The sequence below is a fragment of the Rhinoderma darwinii genome, chromosome 4 (genome assembly GCF_050947455.1).
Source record: "Rhinoderma darwinii isolate aRhiDar2 chromosome 4, aRhiDar2.hap1, whole genome shotgun sequence".
Classification (NCBI taxonomy): Eukaryota; Metazoa; Chordata; class Amphibia; order Anura; family Rhinodermatidae; genus Rhinoderma; species Rhinoderma darwinii.
Window position 1 is genome coordinate 280,642,090 of NC_134690.1, and position 20,910 is coordinate 280,662,999.

Here is a 20,910-nt window from a genome sequence, read left to right on the forward strand (position 1 = left end):
GTGAAAATACAGTGAAACAAATATAAAAAAAATATATCCTATATCAAAAAGCAGTGTAATTACAGTGTACAACAATTTTATCAATATAAAAGTTAAGACCTATATAATAATAAAGTGCTATATTAGGGATAGTGTAAACTATCAATTATGTAACATACATGTGTACACATTAAAAAAAGGAATTATTAGTATATCCTACAGGTCTGACTTGTACACTCTAATTACACTGCTTTTTGATATGATATATATTTTTTTTATATTTGTTTCACTGTATTTTTACTTATTGTATAGTTATTGACTTAATAATTACTAATGATGTATTGCACCTTAAAGAGAACCTTTCACCTCCCTGAACATGTGCAGCATGTTATAGGCAGGGCTTCACAAACCCTGGCTCACTTAAAATTGTAACGCCCTCCGTTCTTTACATATCAGTGCCGTTATATTTGGCGCCCGATAACTAACTAAAAGGCAAGGGGGTGTGATGTCTCCGCTCTGACACTCTCCAATCAACTGTGAACAGTGTCGGGGCGGCTAGCGCTGTGTTCTCTCCCGTGAGAACACACACAGATTTGGTGGTCGTGCTGCAGATAGCGTGGGCGCGCACGTGCACGGTCGTTCGCGCGCACATCGACGGATGGAAGTAGATCTCCTCGTCTCCTCCTCGTCTCTTCTCATTCCGTGGCGGCGGGAGTTGTGACGTCGATGTGCGAACGAACAGCCATGCGTGAGGGTGCGCAGACGCTATCTACAGCACAAACACCAAGTTTGTGTGTGTTCTCATGGGAGGGAACACAGCGCTAGCCGCCCTGACACTGTCCGCAGCTGATTGGACAGTGTCAGAGCGAAGAGTATAACGCCCCCTTGCCGTTTAGTTAGTTAGAAACGCCCCATTGACTGTTCAGGGGCTTATTTACGTATCGGGCGCCAAATATAACGGCACCAATATGTAAATAACGGAGGGAGTTACAAAAATAATTTTACGTGGGACCGTGTTTGTGAAGCCCTGCCTATATATAACATGCTGCACTCAGCTGCACATGTTTGGGGAGGTGAAAGGTTCTCTTTAAATACTGATCATGTTTTGCATAATATTATGCTTGAGAAAGGCTCTGTGTAGCTGAAACGTCGCACGGGTGAATAAACCTTTGTTCCTTTGGATGTGCTGCCTGGATCTCTTCTTTGTACATTGGTGACTAGGACGGTTGGATCCAATCCTGTTGGGCTCTGCACTCCGTATTTCCAAATTATTCTGGTGCTGTCATTTCCTCTCTGACCTAGAAAATAAAAGGATGTTCAAAAAACGAGGCAAACATAAAGTAGACATATGGGAAATGTTAATTACTAACTATTTTGGGTGGTATTACTATCTGTTTTATAAGCAGATACATTAAAATTTTGAAAAATCATAATTTTTGCACATTTTCTCAAAATTTTGGTGTTTTTCACAAATAAGGAATTAATTTATTTATTAAGTCCAATACGTCACGAGAAAACAATCTCAGAATCACTTGTATAGGTAAAAGTGTTTCAAAGTTATTACCTCATAAAGTAACATGTCAGATTTGAAAAATTAGGGCTGGTCCTGAAGGGGTTAAAGAGGATGTCCGAAACTTTAAAGGAACAGTGTCACGAAAAAAATTTTTTTTACATCAGTTTGATTTTAGTGTTTTATTTATTTGTGTGTTTGTGTTTTAAATTTTTTTTATTTTTTTACTTTTTCTTCCCTATGGGGGCTGCCATTTTTTTTTCCATTTCTGTATGTGTCGATTAACGACACATACAGACATGGAATACGGCAGCTACAGTCCCATAGTGAATGCGAACGGGGCCCGTTCCATCCACTATGCTGTACGCCGTCTGTGTGGGAACGGCGCTTGTGCCGCTCCCACACAGTCCAAGTTGAACTGTGCGACGTCCGGCGCCATTTTCCTGTGGACCGGAAGTCGCGGCCGGACAGTAAGATTACTACTTCCGGTCGCGGCTTCCGGACTTGTGCACTTGGAGCAGCGGCAGCAGACGGAGCGGACGGACCGGAGGGAGCGGCGGCGGCAGGAGCAGGTAAGTTAGGTCTGTGTATGTAAGTGTTTCAGTGTGTTTTACTACTGTATGTAAACCTACTACACTGTGTGTTAGCTCAAAAAATGGCGACACACAGTGTAGGAGGTTTGACCGTTCAGTCCCCTCGTTTCTCCCGGCACTAGCCAGGATAAAGGAGGGGGGGATTCTGAGAGCTCACTAGAGCGAGGGATTTTTCTCAAATTTTGCAGCATAAAGCAATGTGGTTGCTTTACCACATGCAATGCTGCAATTTTGGGAATTGCTCCATCTAGTGACCAGCAATGGGAAATATTATAAATTTGAATCTAATTTATAATATTTCCTGACTCGTGAAAAAAATTAGAACAATGTTTAATCACCTACACACTAATTGTTTAACTAAAAAAAATATACATTTTTTTCTAGCGTCACATTCCCTTTAAGAATGAAATGGGCTGCTGGAAATGTTAGAAAATAAAATTAAAAAAACCATACTCCCCTGTTAAATCTCCTGCCTTTCCAGCTCAGATGGTCCGCGTTGGTGCTTGTTTACTTGTCCTGCAGTGATGACGTGCTGTACATCCAGGTAAACGCTGAGGTCTCATTCGTGCAGGAAAATTTGAACACGGCCACTGGTGCATCAGCGCTGGTGAACTTAATAGGTGTCTTTTTTTTCGTTTACTTTTTATAACTTTTCCAGCAGATAGTTAATTTTTTTTAAAGCCTCAGACAACTCCTTTAAGGCCCTTTGCACACGGCCGTGTTTTGTCCGTGATATATGGACCGTATGTCGGCCACATTTCCAGGACCAAACACCGTGTAGGGAGCTGGAGTTCCTGGCATCCTAGTTTTGTATGATGCTAGAAGTCCCTGCGTCTCCGGAAATACTGGCCTGTAATATAATAATGTTTTTAGTATGGGACAGTATTTTCACGGAGAGGCAGGGACTCCGAGCATCATACATAACTCTGATGCTAGAAACTCCTGCTCCATGAACTGTGTTTGGGAAATGCGGCCGACATACGATCAGTATATCACGGACCAAACACGGTCGTGTTCATGAGGCCTCATGCCCATGGGTGGCTGTATTATGGCTCTGCTGTTTATGAAGGCGTAGCACATTACCCATAGGGGTGCATTTATTGTACCTCTCTATGCCTATGATGTCATACAGAGATTTTTATTTTTCCTTGTCAGATTCGGTACACTTTTTTTATGTTAGATCTGTACGGATCTAACATAAAAAATTGTAATGGGGCTGTGCAGTAGTTCCCTATAAAGCAGATGGCCGCGAGTGCCACAGAGCAAGAAAGAACCGTTTGGTGGATGTCTCAGCAGTCTGACCCCCACTGATATGACATTGCTTTCTATGATGACACTACCCACCCTTTAATGTTGCCCTCTACATACAGCATCGCTTTTAGTAACCGAACGTCAAGTTTTCTTAAGTAGTGAAAATGTAATGACCTTTCTTCTAATGGGTTACATGAAGCTCTAAACCTGTTATTTTTCTCTTCCTCATTCTAACTCAAAAAATAACCTTTTGCTGCTATATTCTGAATGGTCATGTGACGGATTCACCGTTTCCTGTTTCGGAGGCTGGGTCAGTGGATGATCTCATATAAACTGTGTAATTTCGGACCAAGCCTTCTCCTGATGTATTCTGGTGGTTGCTATAGGGCCTCCTCTCCAATGTATGCCACTGTATAGTATGTGTGATATAGTATTAGCCCATAAGGCTGTTCTAGCCAAGTAGTGACCTGTTCGGAGGGTTTCGAGATCACTTGACAGTGCACATTCCACATCCAGTTCCTTTCGACTGTTGAGAACAAGTTATGTCTAGCATTATGCCTGAAGACGCTTACTGGAAGTCTCTTGTAGTTTGTTAGCTTGTGGCTATAAATACCATTCTATAGAAAATTTCAGGATGAGCGAGTGGTCCCCTTGCAGGTCACATCCTGTTTTCTTATTCTGTATGCGGTCTGGAGTTGAGCACAGCATGGAGTATGGGATTCTTAAATCAAAGGGTTTTCTCATAGCTGAATAGCAGGGGTTTGGAAACGAGGGGATCTGTATTTCTATTTGATTGTATTCGTAGTCTCCTAACAATAAGATTTGTTGTTTTAGCCATGTTTAATTAAATTGCATGTTTAAGTGCTAGTGAAAAATTGTGCCCAAAATATGTGTGAAGGAAACGGATCTACTTACATGCTGATGTATACACGCACGTCCCAGGACTTTGTTTAGTGATGAGGATTGGTGCCCTCATCTTGCCATTGTCTGGACTGGCTGTATAAATAACGTCAGCCATAGGCCTTATTCACACGAACGTATTTTACGTCCGTGATACGTGCGTGAAAATAATGCGCGTCACTCAGACCTATGTTAGTGAATGGGGCCGTTCAGACAGTCCGTGATTTTCACACAGCATATGTCTGCTGCGTAAAACTCACGACATGTCCTATACTTGGCCGTTTTTCGCGCATCACGCACCCATTGAAGTCAATGGGTGTGTGATTAATCGCGTACGGCACACAGAAGCACTTCCGTGTGTCGCGTGTGATTCGCGCAACTGTAGATAAAGAAATTAAGGAAAAAATAAAAGCACTTTCCTTCATTTCTTTTTCTAAACTTCAAAACCGCGTGTCATAAGCATGGCATATGCGTGAAAATCACGCAGCCAACACTGATGACACACGGAACTGCAACGCGCGCAAAACGCACACGCTCCTGTGAATCTGGCCTAAGAAGGCGCCATAATATGTACACGCGCTGCTTTATTGCCAATTTTTCATGCAGCCGGAAAAGTGAGCGTGTCGGCTGCCTGACTTGAGTGCGCCTAACCCAAACAGAATCCCATGGTAAGTGTTGGGGTTAGCCACCGGTCACTACTTTCGGGACTAGTATCCTTATTGATCCCTTTATCGAGTAGGGTAAGGCATGTCAGGGAATCGGAGAGGCTGTATTACCCTACCTGCACTGGCAGTCCTTGGATGTAGTGGTGGACAGTTTTACCATTCCAATTTTCCTATCGGAGAGCGGAGGAGTTGTCTTTGTGGTGCATTAAATGTTCTTTTCGATACCTTGGAAGTAAAAGTTGTATTTTCTGTTGTTTTGCACCGTTCTGTGTGTTTGATGCATTTTTCCTCCTATAAGGACAGAGGATTGGTGACCTAATGTTACCACATGCTGGACTGGCTGTATCAATGACTTCACTATAGAAGGCCGGTCCCTTTGGGGTGTTTGCAGCATCGGTCACTGCACATGTATGACTGTACGTCTAGGAATCTGTGCTGCACGGGGAGGAACTCTTTATTAATTATGAATGGAAGCTTCTCCACAGTGAATAGGAACATTCATGTGTAAAGGAGATTGGACTGGGGCATGGTATATGTGGAATGAGCGCTGATTTTCTCTTTGTCAGCGGGATAAAAGCATTCCACAGCATGCTCTGTCAGAAATGAGTTTCACAGGGCAGGGCTCTGAGGTTGCAGCTGTTGCCATGCATGACATCCTTTAGGGGCCCTAGAGGGAGTAAAGAAAAGAAGGCCGTGTACAAAATGTGTGGGCCTTTAGATCCCTCGGGGCCACGGGGCCTGACTGGAGTGCCTTGAAAGGCCCAGTGCCAGCAGCATATTTTTCAGCTACTGTTAGTTCCTCTTTGGAGAAGCAGGCATGGCTCTTTCTGCAGGGCAGCGGAGTTGGTAGTGTTTTGTGTGGACGAATACATACACCAATCTTTTCCTGTGAAACCCCACGCGTCTAGAAAATATCACATTTGTCTAAAGAGTTCTTGCAAGACAAATGCCACTTAGTTTTTAAACTCTTTTATTAATCTGTGTTTTATAGTATACATACAGAATACAAGGGGAATGTGAAGAATTAAGAGGATGAAAGGCTTGAGTCAATCGCTGGGGCTTAAACTAAGCAATGCAAATCCGGCTTTAAGTGACCTTATTGATGTTTGCTTAAAGCAGCTTCCTCCTAGTACAAATGACGGGGCTTTGTTGTAGTTACTTACAGGTAGTATTGAGTCCCACTGCAGATTGTCTATGTCCGAGCCTCCAGGAATGCCTGCAGCTAAGATACATTGCTTGTTTCATCCGCTGTCTATTGGTGAAAACACAGGTCAAGTAACGAAAATACCTGGTTTTAGCACCTCTCGACTCTTCAGGGGCAGAATGGCTTCCCAAACCTTAATGGGCCAGTGTAATATATGGCTGCTCTACTATCTCTTGGTGTTTTTTAGAATGGCAATTTGGAAAACTAGACCAAGTGCTGTACAGCAAAGGGTTATTTTCTCCGCTATCCAGGCTTTCTATAATAAATGGCACCATCTTCTGGTGAGAAGTGAAATCACACACGGACGTGCACTGTTCTCTTGCACACATGAGTTCTCAAGCATTTCTCTGTGTTTGAACGCAAACAACCGGGTGAAACCATACACTTTGAATACTTCCATAATAAGTATATGTCTTGCAAAGACTGAGAATGAAAGTGTTGGTTGTTTTTTGTCGTCTTTGTTTTGTACTTGGCTGGATTGTTCCGGAATGCAGGGTGGTTTTCTGCTATTCTGCTTCAGGGGTCTGCTTTGCCACTGATCGAGTAGTACCAATTACTGAACACCAGCAGCACTCTTATTAAAGGAGCACTCCATGGCATCGACCTATCATACGGGATCCTATACTCGGCAGTGCTAGCAATTTCCGCAGATGAAATACACCGCACTGAGGAGTCTATAGGACAGGGGATTATTATATTTCACAGCACAATCTTCGTTGCTAGGTTACTTTTCAAATCCATTCTACCGCCTCCTAAACAATAAAGCAAAGCTCTATGAGCAATAATTACACATTTATCATGTGGAAATGGAACACTCTGCTTAAGCTTCGTGTCACTTTATCAACCTGATTCAGCATTGACCTCTTTTTATTAGTATTTTAACACCTAATCTCTGGCCGTCTTTGCCATTGATCCTTTATTGTCCACCAGCAATTGAACGCTGCCAGTGGTTATGTTCCCCGACTTGCCCTTAAAATCGCTTGTGTCCAAATATATCAATTAGGAATGAGGACTTGTAAAAAGTCACCCAAATAAAAACGTTTGGTTGGGTAACGTTGTATGGTCTTCTAGATCGGTGCCGTTCAAACGGTCATAGTTGTTAATGTCAAATTGCAAGATACTAAGTTTTCTCCGGCAAAATGCCGGCAAGCAATTTATGATGACTTTCACTAGCCATCTTTTAATGGTGCGCCATGTTGTTTCTTCAGGTGCTACAACTCCGATACGTCAGCAAAGCTTACAAATTATTTATGCCATTATAGATTTAGTAAACCATTCACATCCATAGTCATGGGTTTGAGGATGTTCCCCAGCTTGCAAATATGAATGTCATTGTAGAAAATGGACGCAACCGAAGCTGCCCCATGGTTTTATGTGGTTTTTAAAGGGGTGTGTAAGGGTTGTGTTCATTTTTCTATTGAATAAAAATATATTTGTTTGAATAGCAAGTATAGTGTTATTGTTGGCCACCGGGTCTTTTTGTAGGTTTTGACATGTATAGTTTCGCTCATCTGAGGCTGTACCGGGGGGGAGGGGCGGTTCTTATGCTTTATAGGTGCGTATGAATGTGACTATATATCCTGGTTAGTGGTTAGAAATCTGCCCATTTTGTGCTTCTAGTAAATTGGCAAGAGCCCTTTTACCTGGATACTTTTGCTGTTTCATGTGTCAAAAAAAAAAAAGATATTCATAAGAATTACTTTAGGCTGACAACCTCGCACATAGGAGCCTAGTTCATCAGCCACATTGCAAATTGTGCTTAAAAGGTTAATAAACGTCTTGACAGCTAATGGGAAACGTAAGCGCTACAAGTCATAAAGCCACCGCAGTGTTACTTTTGGGTGATCATGTAAATACTGTGGCATCTTGAGGCGAAGATTTTTCCGTACTTCATGTACGTCTCATTACTTGCTGGGACTTGACCGCAATTGATTAAAATAATGAAAAGGGGGTTAAGACGACTGCATAGAAAAAACCACAAGTGAAGAACTGGTCCAGGCACTGTATTAACGTCAATGATTTATAGCCCTAGCCCAGCACTCTGCACTGCATTTAGGAGAATAATGGCGCACTCCAAGTAAGCCATCTGCTTACCATTTCACAGTCCCTGAAGGGAAATAACAGCACTTTTCACAAATGATATTCCATTTCATATTCTTGTAGCTTCTGTGAGATAAATGTCATTTTATTGTGGTAACTTTTAAGCCCGTTCATTTGTTTACATGTTTGGTGGGAATACATTTTTTTTTTTTTGTTCACTTATTGTACTTTTAATTAAAAATACATGCTCAATATTGTTCTCTCCTTTCTGTAGAACTTGATCGGCATGTTGTAAAGGAGTATTATGCTGGAACATATGCTTAGTATTTGCGGTTCTACTCCAGGGGATTTCACATTTAACAATTTTGACTCTAAACATATATATTAGAATTATGTACAATTGCTATTGTCAGAACTAAGCACTTCTGGAAAAAAACAACCGTTACGCTTTAAGCCAAAAAATGGAGCCAATCTCAGACTGAATTGATCTGCCAAGAGACCTGATTCTTCTGGTTATACAGTTGCCTTGGTGTCTGTACCAACCGCCGTTCACCGTGTCTCTCCACAGCTGATCTAGGATCACAATTCTAGTCACCTGATGGGGCAGCCCTTTTCCATATGTCCTAGTAGGGCACATGGATTCCATAGAAGGCGATACCCAAGGCCTCCTTCTATTAGATACACTCTGCAGCAGTGCCGCTGTAGAGAACGGTGAAGGACTCTGTGCGACCATGTATTGAAATGGACACCATGTAATACTACATAGGTGTTGTGGGGGAAATGTGGGGGCACTCCCACCTGCGATATTATCTGTCCTGTTTGTAGGTGTAGTTCTTACTGACTGTTATAGCATATCCTGTAACATTCTGATCAATGGGGGGTGGGTCGTTTTCTGGGACACCCAACGATCTGGAGAGTGAAATGACTGGGATCCATTCAGCTTTTCTCCTGCACAGAGGCACCCCCAGCTTGGAGCGTCTCTGTGCAGGGCGCCACAGTGCGTAACTTGCGCTGTGGCCTCCTGTTCATTCTAGGGGTCCTGAAGCTCCCGCCAGTAAGACTAGCGATAAGCTGTCACTTACTATGATGGGGAACCCCCTTTAAGTTTGATTTTGTGTGCTTCAGCATTATTGTGTTGTATATATTTTTTTGTCAAATTCTAATGTATAGTAAAATCAATGAAAGTGTTGCTTTTTATAAATCTGAGCACCTTTTGGGGCATGTCGTTTCAATAATTTTTCTTTTATCTCAACTTGCAGGCTGAAGGAGAAGACAGTTTAAAAAAAATGCAGTTGATGGAACTGGCCATCCTGAATGGCACGTACAGAGATGCCAACTTAAAATCACGTAAGCTTTTCTTCTTTTCAAGCCAGTGTTTCTTGAGAGAAAAAAATATATAAATTTTGAATTGTAGCTATATTGTAATACTGAACCATGGAAAAACAAAAGTTTTTTTGTTTCCACACAAATACGTTTAAGGCTCTGTTCACACTTGCACTGCGGTTTCAGTCTATAGCGAAAACTACAACGCATTGCCGGATCTGTTACATGACAGATACCAGCGGCGCCCAGTAAAAACCAAATTGACTTACATTAGAGTTGTTTTGATGGGAAAAATAGCGCTGCATGTAGGGCTATTCGTACAGTTAAATTTCACAAAATCTACGATGGGAGCTTCAAATGGCGATGTGAACAAAGTATATACTTTCATTGTCACTGCGTTATTGCATTTCAACTTATAGCCATTGGTCTCCCCAAATGTGCTACCATTTTTGAATATATATTTTAAGTTTATTATTTTAGATGTGGCAAGCATACACCAATTCCCCTACTGGTGCCGCCTCTCCCAATCTCCCTCCAATACCACAGCCTAGAAAAAAAAAATTATTGATCCAGTGTTATTAGCCCTAACTGTGATCCTCTCTCTGGCAGGACTGGTACTGTTGGCGGTGCTAACACGAGTGTAGAAATCCACTGTCATCTGCTGTACACAGTAGAGGATTAAAAGGACTCAAGTCAATCATTTCAATAACTTTCCAGATCATGGCAGGGATTCCTAGCTCATGTAAAGAGAAATGTTTTTTCTTTAATCCAATATTATTTATAAAGTTTTTTTTATTTCACTTATGTTTTTGTTTTTATAAATGATGCTGTTTTTCCATCTTTTTGTTACACACCTATGCATGATGAATGTGTATTGCTTATGTATACAAAATCATATTGAAGATCCAGTCAGGGCTGTTACTTGATCTTTGTGCATGCCTGCGCTTATATACAGTTTTAAATACAACTTGATAATATGCTGATGGTAGCTTTATAGCACTATGGATCTTAATCCCCGTACAGTGTTAGCATTCACCATTGTAAAATAAGACCCTACTTGCATAACTTGCAGCAGTGAGTTCCTATAGCTATACTCTATTTAGCGTGCGCCAGAGGATTGATCTTAAAGAATGGGTCATGAACCGGCTAAGAGGTGTATAGTGGGAGTTCAGAGATGGGATGCATAGTCTTGCTAGTTAGAGGAAGATGTTAACATAAAGTAGTTAAATATTTGAGTTCTACTGGTTCACAATGTAATTCTGGCCACATAGTTAACTACATTGAACAAACCCCTTCACACTTGTTTTTTTTTGTTTTCTTTGTGGCTATGTAAAAAAAGAAAAGAAAAACTGCTTTGTTCTGTCCTCATGCATTTTGGATATTTGTTTGCAAAATCACTGGCTATGCTAACATTGATTTTTCATTGTGAAAATGACCAATGTTCTCTCTGATTTGAGTAATCTATTCCACTTCTAGGGTATTTGCTTTGATTTTAAGCATGTTGGCTTTTAATCACTCTTGTAATTGGGGTAGCTTGAACGCATCTGATCTGGTGTGCTTTGGCACTTTGTGTGATCAGCGCATGAACTAATGATTCTTCTTTTTTTCCCCTTTCATTCCTTCCTGCTTCTTTCTACTCTTCCTTCCTTTTCTTTATCTATTCTTGATCCTATTTTCCAAACTGCCACCTCTTCACTTCTTTCTAATTTTTCTTTTGCTTACTGTAGCAGCCCTTGCCTTTTCTCTTGCAGCGACAGGTCAGGCTCCACGGATTATAACTGGGCCTTCGCCTATACTACCCCAGGCTACTATGCGTGCTCAAACGCCAGCTGGCCCTACCTTAATGCCTTTGCTCAGACAAATACAGACAGCCATGCCAAATGGAAGCCCTCATCCGACTGCTACACTAGTCCAACAGTCACCGGAAGGTGGCTTGATCTACACACCGTATGAATACCCTTATGCACTGGCCCCAGCAACATCAATCCTTGAGTATCCTATTGAAACAAGTGGGGTATTAGGTAAGCTTTGAGCGAGTTTGGAAATATTGATTAATGTTGACCATTTAAGTTCATTCTCTCAATGTATATTGATTCCTAATAGGAACATTGGTAAGGAAAGTGAATTAGTGTGCCCAAACGTACTACATACGTAGGACCCCTTGGGGTGTACCAATTTTAAAGGACACTTGATGCAAAAATGCTTACGTGAAACAAAGCATTACTTTATTTGGAAGCCATACGGCAAGGATGTAACGTTCTCCCTCTAAAATCTAAATTGGGATGAAAATGTTATTTCTTTTTCATGACGGCCCCCCATTGTTACATCAATCGAATACCTAATAAACCTAAGGGAGCTTTCCACTTGCATTTAGCTAATAGTTGTCCTTTAAGGTTGCAATTGAGCAGATTTACTGTAAATGGTAACAAATACATTTTTCTTTCTTTCTTTCTTTGTTAAAGGAGTCCTTTATGGAAACTGCAACATAGATTTGAAGTAACCCATGCAAAGAGAAAATGATAGCTTAATTCTTACTATTTGCCTTGGATTACAACACTGTCCGAGTTCATAAATTGCTGCTATGGCGCATCCAGTCTGTTTTAAAGCCATATGAGTTTTTAGTATGGTGTCTGCTTTTGTGTTAATATTTACAGACAATTTCTGATCAGTTTAATCTAAAACTACAATTTATTAACATATTTTTCTGTAAAATGAGTAATGTAACCCAGAAATTGCCATGTGCATGAGTAGGAGTACCCCTAAATATTGTTTCAAGATGAACAGCAGAAGGGCACGCAGCTTCCAACCTCCAATAAGCTTTCAACCATTCCATTTGTCAGAATATCACTATATATTAAGCCAGAAATCAAACTATCATAAGATATTATCAACTTTATAGATTCACCCATCAGTTCAAAGCAAGTGCAAGTAAAATGTATGTAGAGCAGTTTTTCAGATGGAATGAAATACTACAACCCTTTACATCGGGCAGCATTTATATCTCTAGGTGCCATCCAACACCACTGATGGGTTCTGATCATGATGGTTTTCCTCAAGATAAAGCTGGCCTTGGAGCTTTGTGTCACTTATGTTGCTCGCATAGACCTAGAACATACACCGCAGTCATTCAAGCACAAAAAGGTCTTTTAAATAAAAGGTCCCTTTTCACATCGGAACATCTGAAGACTGAGTAGTGTAAACATGCATTCTCTCCAAAACTTTATATCATTACAGTACTCTCAAAGGAAAATTCCATCCCTTCCTCCTGTATGCAATGGTTATCTCCAAACCACCTTAAAAGGCACCAACTTGCTTATGGGCTGATGTAGGATAGAAGTGAGTGGGCAAAAAACTGTTGCACCTTAATTTGTCTCTCCTAACAAAGACATACATTACACATAATATGGATGTATTCATTGTCCTTAGGCATAACCACTTTAATGCAAATCTACAACTCCAAACCTTGGTGTGGAGTGTTTTATTCAGTTTAAACAAAATTCAATCAAATTACTTTTTAATCGCGCCAACACGCTGGTCTTTAATATATATAAATGTATTTGTATATTATTAATAGATCAGTGTTATTATTGTAGACATACAGTATTCAGACATTCCTGGTCTGTTCTGCAAGCTCTGCAGAAACGGTCAAAACCCTTCTCTGAGCACTTACTGTCCTTAAAATAGTATAATAATCATATAATAGTAGAGTTGTACAAGGAAGTAGAATAGGAAGTCATGCCCAGTATAATGGATAAAGAAGCAAATAATGAAAACTAGTAAAAGAGCCACCAGTATTAGTAACACTAAAATTAAAAAAACATTGACCAAGTTCAGTTTCTACATACTAAATTACACTAGAAAAATGAAATATGGACTGGTTGCTTTGGAAAATAAGGCACTTTTTTTCCAAACCCATTATGGAACCCATTATGGAACCCATTGGAGTGGGTGCTATTTTAATTGGACTAGCATAAGATTTAACTAGTGTTGACATTTTTCCATATTCAAGAGATTGCTTTCATTAGTGGCATAGGACTAGGCCACCAGTGTCCGATTGGCAGGGGTTCTGACCGCTGCTAATTACTAAAGCAGAGGGCAGTGGCGCTCGGAAGCGCTGTGCCCTTAATCCTCTTTCCATCCTGGGTGACTACATCAATGACCATTTGGCCATAATGGCCTTCCATTAATTCTCCCAGAAAAAGCAGAATGGAGGCAAAGTTGCACAGCTCTTTCTGAGCTCCACTGCCGCTTCGCTCTAGCGATCGGCAGGGGTACATCGTTTGGACCCCTGCTGATCAGATATTGGTGGCATATCCTAGTGATAGGCCACATATGTCTGTGATTTAAAAAAACAAAAAACCTCTAAGGTCTTTAACATGTAATAAAAGTAAGGCCCTGAAATGTGACATGTAGTCAAACTATAGGTAAAAAAAAAATGCTAACTGCTTTTCAATTCCCTTCCTTTTGTCTTCAGGTATGGCTTTCCCCACGAAAGGCTAAGAATACAAGAAAATCTTAAATGACCCTTCACTGATCATCAGATTTGAAATTTAGCAATTACTAGTTTCGGCAGTCTTCAATAAAAAAATAGAAAAAAAAGATATATAAGGAAATAAACTTTGCCTAGCAGTCAGTGACTTACTTGCACTTATTTTTTATTTTGCACATAGATAAAATAAAACTTTTTTATGTTGATCAATATTTGATTTAGTCTATACGTTTTCAGTCGCAGTGAGTGTGTAGTAGAATGCTGACTGCTAAGTTACCTACTCTGCGCTTTACTAATCACTTAATTCATGTGGTTTCTACTTATTGACTTTAAAATTTAAAATGGATTTTTTTTTAATACAACTGATGTCAGTATTAAAGTAAAAGAAAAAACTGCTCGAATCTGCTGAAAGTAAAGCACTTCAATGAATATGTGGCTAGTAAAGCTCCATTATTCTTGGGTCTAACAGATTTCAAGATATCCTGCTATTCAGTGGCAAATAAATGCATTACGATGCCCTTCAGTGTCACAGGTGCTTGCAGACACCAGCCGAACTCGCAGGGCTGAGCAGGTCAAGGCCAGAGCTGTGATATTAAATGCAATATTAATCTGCACATGTATCTTTTATATAGCAATGACTCCAAAACTACTGTGCCTTAACTTGTTGCTTTCTATAAATCCTTTTTTTGTAGCAAAACCTCGTGTAAACTCCAGTTTTGATGAACCCTGTTGTTAATGTATTTTGTGTACTTTTTAAATGAATGTTGTGTTTCTAACGTTGTCTTGGTAATTGCAATTTAACTAGGTGCGGTGGCAACTAAAGTTCGAAGGCATGATATGCGAGTCCATCCTTACCAAAGGATTGTGACCGCAGACCGAGGTTAGTTTAGCCGTGTAGTTTTGTGTTTTTTTTTAATTATTTTTATTTTCTCGTAATGATAAATATTTTGTCTGTAGGTTTACTTTACAACACCACACGTAATGTGCAACCCAACAATTTAGAACAGATGTTCAACAACCACTGGGTAATTTGCGTTTCTTGAAATGTGACCATTAAAAGTTTTGTTTTACCAGTGAGCGTACAGCTGGCATACACTGCTCTATGTTGGTATGCAATATTTACTTGGGTGTAGCAAAGCAGGACAGGTGAATGCTTAGATATAAAAGTAGAAAATGAAGGCCTTGGAATCCTTACAATTGACTCATTTTTGCAGATGCCATTTTTGTCTTTGTTTTGGTTAAAGATGAATTAGGATGGTTTAGTTTGTGTCGAAGAATTAAGGATAAAAATAAGTCTGCATTTGAAGGCCATCCGAGATATTAAATATTCCCATCATTACATTTACATTTTTCTTCAAGTTTTATAGAGACTTCATGGTATATTTACAAGAGTATAAATATGGACAAGGTGTTTAGACCAGTCGTGTAGAGAATGTAACTAAATACGTAGCCACATTATCCGAAGATAGTCCTGGATATGTTGGTTATAAATGTTAGGTCACTTATGACACACGACACTAGAGCAGAAGGAACGAGGGATTGTGTACTATGCGTCCATTACGATCTCATTTTCTTTCCATGTCTGAATTATATCGAGAGCACAACTTTGTGTATTGGCAGTCCATAAGCTTCTGATTTCTCAAACTACATTTACTATGGTTTTACAAACAATCATGCAGCAAAATATCCAATAGTTGATTGAACCCCATTGTTTGGGCAACGGACAAAAACTTCCTTTAGTAATCATCCTGGCATCCTCAAAAATGTCTCTTTACAACGTTAAGGACTAAGACCTCCTTGATCTTTGACCAGAAGTGAAATATTGCAGATATTTATGATTCTCTTCTGGCATGTATTATAAACTTGACTTTATATGCGGTCCTGGAAAAGATCCTCCTTTTGTATTTAAGCATTCTTAACTTGAAGGGCAGTCATTTCAATGATTATTCATTTCTACATTTGTATCCTATAATATTCAGTTTAATTGTTGTAACAGACAGACTGAAATACTTGTTATAATCTGTTAATAATGTTGCACAGTTATTAAACCTGTGTGTACTGTATTTGGCCATAGACTTGGCAGAGGATTTATCACAGCTATGCCAGTAAGTTGTACCGACTGACATTACAGTATAACTCTGTAACCACATCTCTTGATTATATCTATTAATCCAGTTATTGACATTGGGATCAATATGACTGCACAATGCCAATGTGGTAGTAACAAGCCGCAGTTATACAGTATTTAGTTTTGTCTGCTTGATACAAGCAAGTTTTTAAGCACGCATCATAGTTCTGTTTAAGAACTAAAGAGAACACGCTTGTGTTTCAATGTTCCCAAGTGATACTTAAGATATTGGAAGGGAATCAGATTAATTCAAGAGATACATCTTTTGTCTTTCCGTTTATGAAGTTGACCAACTGATACATGGTCTTTAAGACTAAGCTATCTGTGAACCTACTGGATTTCATTTTATGAAATGCCACAAATCTGACTTTGCACTGAAAACTTTTCTACATCTCCTCTGCTTTAGTCATGATGGCAACAGTACAGTATAAGCAAATGGAACCTCATAATATATAGTAAAGCTGTTGAAAGAGTCTTAAAACATACTACTGTTAAGTGGACCAAGTTTAGTGAAGGAGATATTGAGTTACTGAGGAAGGAAGAGCTCAAGAACACTGGGAATGTTAACTTTCCACTTGAGAACTTTTTGTTTTACTGTATTTTTATTTTATTTTTTAAAGAAAAAGAAAATAGTATTTACAGATGGCGTAAGAAATATAAAAATATAATGCAGGAATGTATATGAAATGTCAGATTTTATTGTATTTGCAGAGTATTAGCTTTGAAATTAGAGGGCTGTTTGTAGTTATAAAATGCTTTATTAGAATATTTTGTTTTGGTTTTTTTATGTACTTCAACATTTTTGAGTCTAGAAATAAAAAAGCCAGGACTTTTACAGTGTTTACATACAAATGCATTTTATATGTGTCTTATATTGTGTAAATTAGTATTTTCAACTGGAAATGCTGCCAGTAGCAATAGTGTTAGCCATTCCTGGTTCACATGATGACGCCTACTGTGCTAGACCAGAGTTTATTATTGCTTTGTATTATGAGGCCAAGATATTTTGTGTTTGTAAATAGAAATGAGCAATAAAATTTATTGAACAAAAACGATCTTGTTTGGCCCATAGTTTATATATTAAGACAATGATTTTTCTTTATTTAATTTTTGTTTTTGAAAAAAAATTTTTTTAGTTCTTTAGATCCATTACTCTAATCCAAGTTAATAATCACATCATCATTAATATTAGATGCTTCAATGCTTGCACCATTGGGGAGTACTAATGCTTAATAGCAGTCAGATACTGATTGTGTGCGCTGACTGTCTGAAAATTTCTTTCTGAGTTCCAAGCTGATTCATTATTTTGTCTCCAATTTCCGACTGCTACTAACCATTAGCCCTTAGTCGTGTTTTATTTCCATTTTTTTTTTACTTGTTAACCAGTTTTATGGGCGTGGGCTCCTTCACACATTCGAATCATGATACTTGGTGTCATGATTTTGTTGCATTCTGTAGATGGTGTCAATCAGTATGTCAGTATTAAACATGCTTGTTTTTTTTTGTTTTATTAGTTGTGATTAGTTTTTCATGTTGTCATTAAGCAGTCACTAGCTGAAACTAATCTCTTCTCTATCTTTTCTTTTTGTTTTTTTTTTTCATTTTTATTTTTATTTTTTTGTTTCTAACCACCCAGCCGCCACCGGCAACTAACCTATGACCTTCTGACCTCTGAATTCTTCACCCAATGATGACCTGACCATGCCTGCCTGCTGATCAGTTAACTGGTAAACGCCTCTGCTTGCCTGTCTTCAGTGCAGCGAGCTGAGGCACTTGTCCGTTCGTCTTACCATCTAACAAAAGACACAGAAAAATGGTTCTCTTCCAACTCAACATTTTTTGCATTTATTTTTCTTTCCCTGATTGGGTGAAAGTGATTCTAGTATCTGCACTGAATTGTAGTAAAGCAATAAGGTCCAATTCAACCCTCCGCACTGATCATAATCTAGTGTCCTAACCAAACGAACGGTATAAAGGCTTCACCTACAGTACTGGCAAGACAGCTGATCCTCAACTACCAATGACAGAGGCAGTTACTGTGAGAGACTTCTAGGGAACTCTATTTTGTTTTGTTTTTTTCTCTCTCGTATAGTGAAGTATAAAGCTGAATGTACTGTGTTGTGATGATGCATCATGCATGAACCTGATTGGTCAGGGATTTCACTGGTGAAGTGATATATTTTATACTTAAAAGAACAAATGAGAAATTACTCTAGTCACTACAGTACCCTCACAGGGTCACTTTTGCAATTTGTTTTGTGATATCACCTGCCAAATTTGTTACATTGATAAGGGTGCCATGACATTCTGATTTGTAAACTTTTTACCCTGCTATACAAATTGAGATGGCAACAAAGTTATCTGCACACAAGTATTGTGATGCAATTAGTAAAATGAGTCACAAAGCCTCATGAAATAATATTTTAGAACAAGGTACATGCATTATGTATCACATTACTGGGCAAACTGTTCAAATATGTTTTAGACCTCCCTGTATAGAAAAAAAACATTTAAGGATGTAAAAGCCATGCTTGCCTATTTGCTGTATAATTGTATTAAAATTGTAGATACAAAGTGTAGTGCATTGAAAACATGAACAAAAAGTAGATACTTTTACTATACAAGGGTGCTGGTGCAGAAAAAAAAACCTATATTTTTGGAAATGTAGCATTTTATACTTTCAAGTGTTATAAAAAAACAAAAACAAAAAAAACAACAAAAAAAAACCCTTTATTGCATTGAATGATTTTGTTTTGGTGGTAGTCCAGGTATAAGACCAAAAAAAGAGCCCTTTGTCTTTCCCCCTCAGTTTTTTTTCTTTCTTCTTTTATCTCTTTCTTTAGCATCAATATTGGTGTACGGCTAAAGAAAAGAAAGTGCCTTATTTTTCTCCATGGTCATTTTGTCCCGTGATTTTGTATACGTTTGTTCATTTTATTTACGTCAAGGTCAAATGTCCTGCAGCATGTTGCCAAGCAAGTTTTGATAGGTCTCATAAGTTTATTAGCAGTATGAGAAATTCTAAAATGCCATCGAGCTATAAGATTCAGTCGCCCAGTATAATATTGTATTAAGAAAAACATCTAATATGGTTGCCAGAAAAAGCTTTTCATAAGTCATAACTTTCTTGCCTTTATCTTACATAATGTCAACTGCATTTTAGTATTGCCAAACTCCAGTGTTTTTATTGGGAAGTTTTGTAAAACTTTGCTTCATTTGTAAAATTTTGAAGCAAGTTTTTTTTTTTTGTTTTTTTTTTCTTTTGGTACAAATGTGGCAATGTCTTGGGACATTTTCTTCCCAGTATTGTCAACCCTGCAGACTGGAGTGAAGGTCAGCACTAAGTCTAGAGCTCTTCGCTTTTAAGCAACTTTGGGGTGACCTTGTCTGCCATCCGATCTCACTGGAACAAATTATCAGTTGATTTACTATGCAACAGACATTCATGCTTTCCTATTCAACATCCAGCTAATAGTTACCATGCCACCAGCTTTGTCTTCCTGGTCTATATATACACAGTATAGCAGTTTATTTTTGTTTTCTCCCTTTTCAGGGTATGGTTTTAAAAACTTGCAGTTAGAGAGATCAACCAGTTTAAAAATCAGTATTTGATCCAGATTCATCTCATTTGCGATAAACCTGGAGCTTTTAGCAGTTGTGTTTTGTTTTTAGATGACTTTTTAATTTTTTGGGATTAGTGGACAATGCATACGTCTATTGAGTAGACATATGTAAGTCATGATTGCAATGAACAAACTTAGGAACAAATGGGTCAACTTTAACAAAAAAGCATGACTTTTGAAATCTATGAATGCCTTTGATCTCAGTATTATGATTTTTATGTTTTTATTCTTTATAATTAGGTAGTTTCTTTTTTTTTTTTTTCTTTGACAGTATTATATATTTTATTTTTTAGAATTTTTAGATGGGAGTGTCGCTGATATGTAACCGTACAAATGAAACGTGTTTGTCTATTCTTTATAACCTTAGTAGTTTCATGCTATGTATGTATCATAACCAACCTATTGCCTAAAATGTAAAATAATGTATTTACAGCCATTGTTACAAGTTTATAATGTATTTTTCTATCTTGTTTTATATGTATGTTATATAACATTCAAATGAATTTTTTCCTGATTGAGAAAAAGGATACAAAATGCAAAACCCACAATTTTGATAACTAAAATTGCCAATTGTTTTGCAGTACTTTATTATATTGGGAGTGTTGTCTTTCTTGGCTTCTAGTTAGCGACTGGATGACATTAGACATATTGGGTTTTAGTTGGGTTTTTACATGGCTTGCATTTTAATTCTTTGGTTCTTTGCTGTTTCTATTAACCCCATAGCATTATTTTAATAAATGTTATAATACCAAGATACTAACTCTGGACTTTGTCTGTTTATTAACATTGTATGTTTCATTAAGGTAAGATCTAGAAAGACAACAAGAATGTAAAGTCTTGAGTTACACACTAACACTGAAGAGCGTGACCACAGATAACTCTACGTTACTTGTTTTAATATTGTTTGTCGGCTGACATTCTGCACATTACTTTTCAATATAGCTTGGTCAACCTGGCCTTATGCCTAACCAGTATGTGCCAGTAGAGATGGGAACAAAATGTTTAATTCACTGGGCATAGTGTCTTGCCCCTTTCCAGCCTCTGCATTACTAATGCCACACTCTTCCTTGTTCTCTAAATAATCAGCTCTCCGCAAGACTACAGGGAGGATTTTAGGGTCTCCTTATAACACACTCACTGCCGCGCTTTTTAGCTCCTGAAACCAGTTTGATTCATTTTTTTTAATATTGAATGATATTTGACAC

At 38.6% G+C, this 20,910-nt stretch overlaps 1 protein-coding gene across 10 annotated transcripts in view; it reads left to right on the top strand.

The window, feature by feature from the left end:
- QKI (QKI, KH domain containing RNA binding) overlaps nucleotides 1–20,465 on the top strand; it is a 161,185-nt gene extending 140,720 nt beyond the window's left edge. For 2 of the 10 annotated variants that reach the window (XM_075862546.1, XM_075862549.1), the window contains 4 exons: nucleotides 9,402–9,489; nucleotides 11,193–11,486; nucleotides 14,760–14,834; nucleotides 17,719–20,465. In XM_075862546.1, the coding sequence (XP_075718661.1) occupies nucleotides 9,402–9,489; nucleotides 11,193–11,486; nucleotides 14,760–14,834; nucleotides 17,719–17,735 (474 nt within the window). In that variant the 3' untranslated portion in view covers nucleotides 17,736–20,465. Of the gene's footprint in view, nucleotides 1–9,401; nucleotides 9,490–11,192; nucleotides 11,487–11,927; nucleotides 14,848–17,718 lie in introns of those variants that run through there. The other 8 variants (XM_075862544.1, XM_075862548.1, XM_075862551.1 and 5 more) reach the window with 6 other exon arrangements.
- The last annotated feature ends 445 nt before the right edge of the window (nucleotides 20,466–20,910 follow it).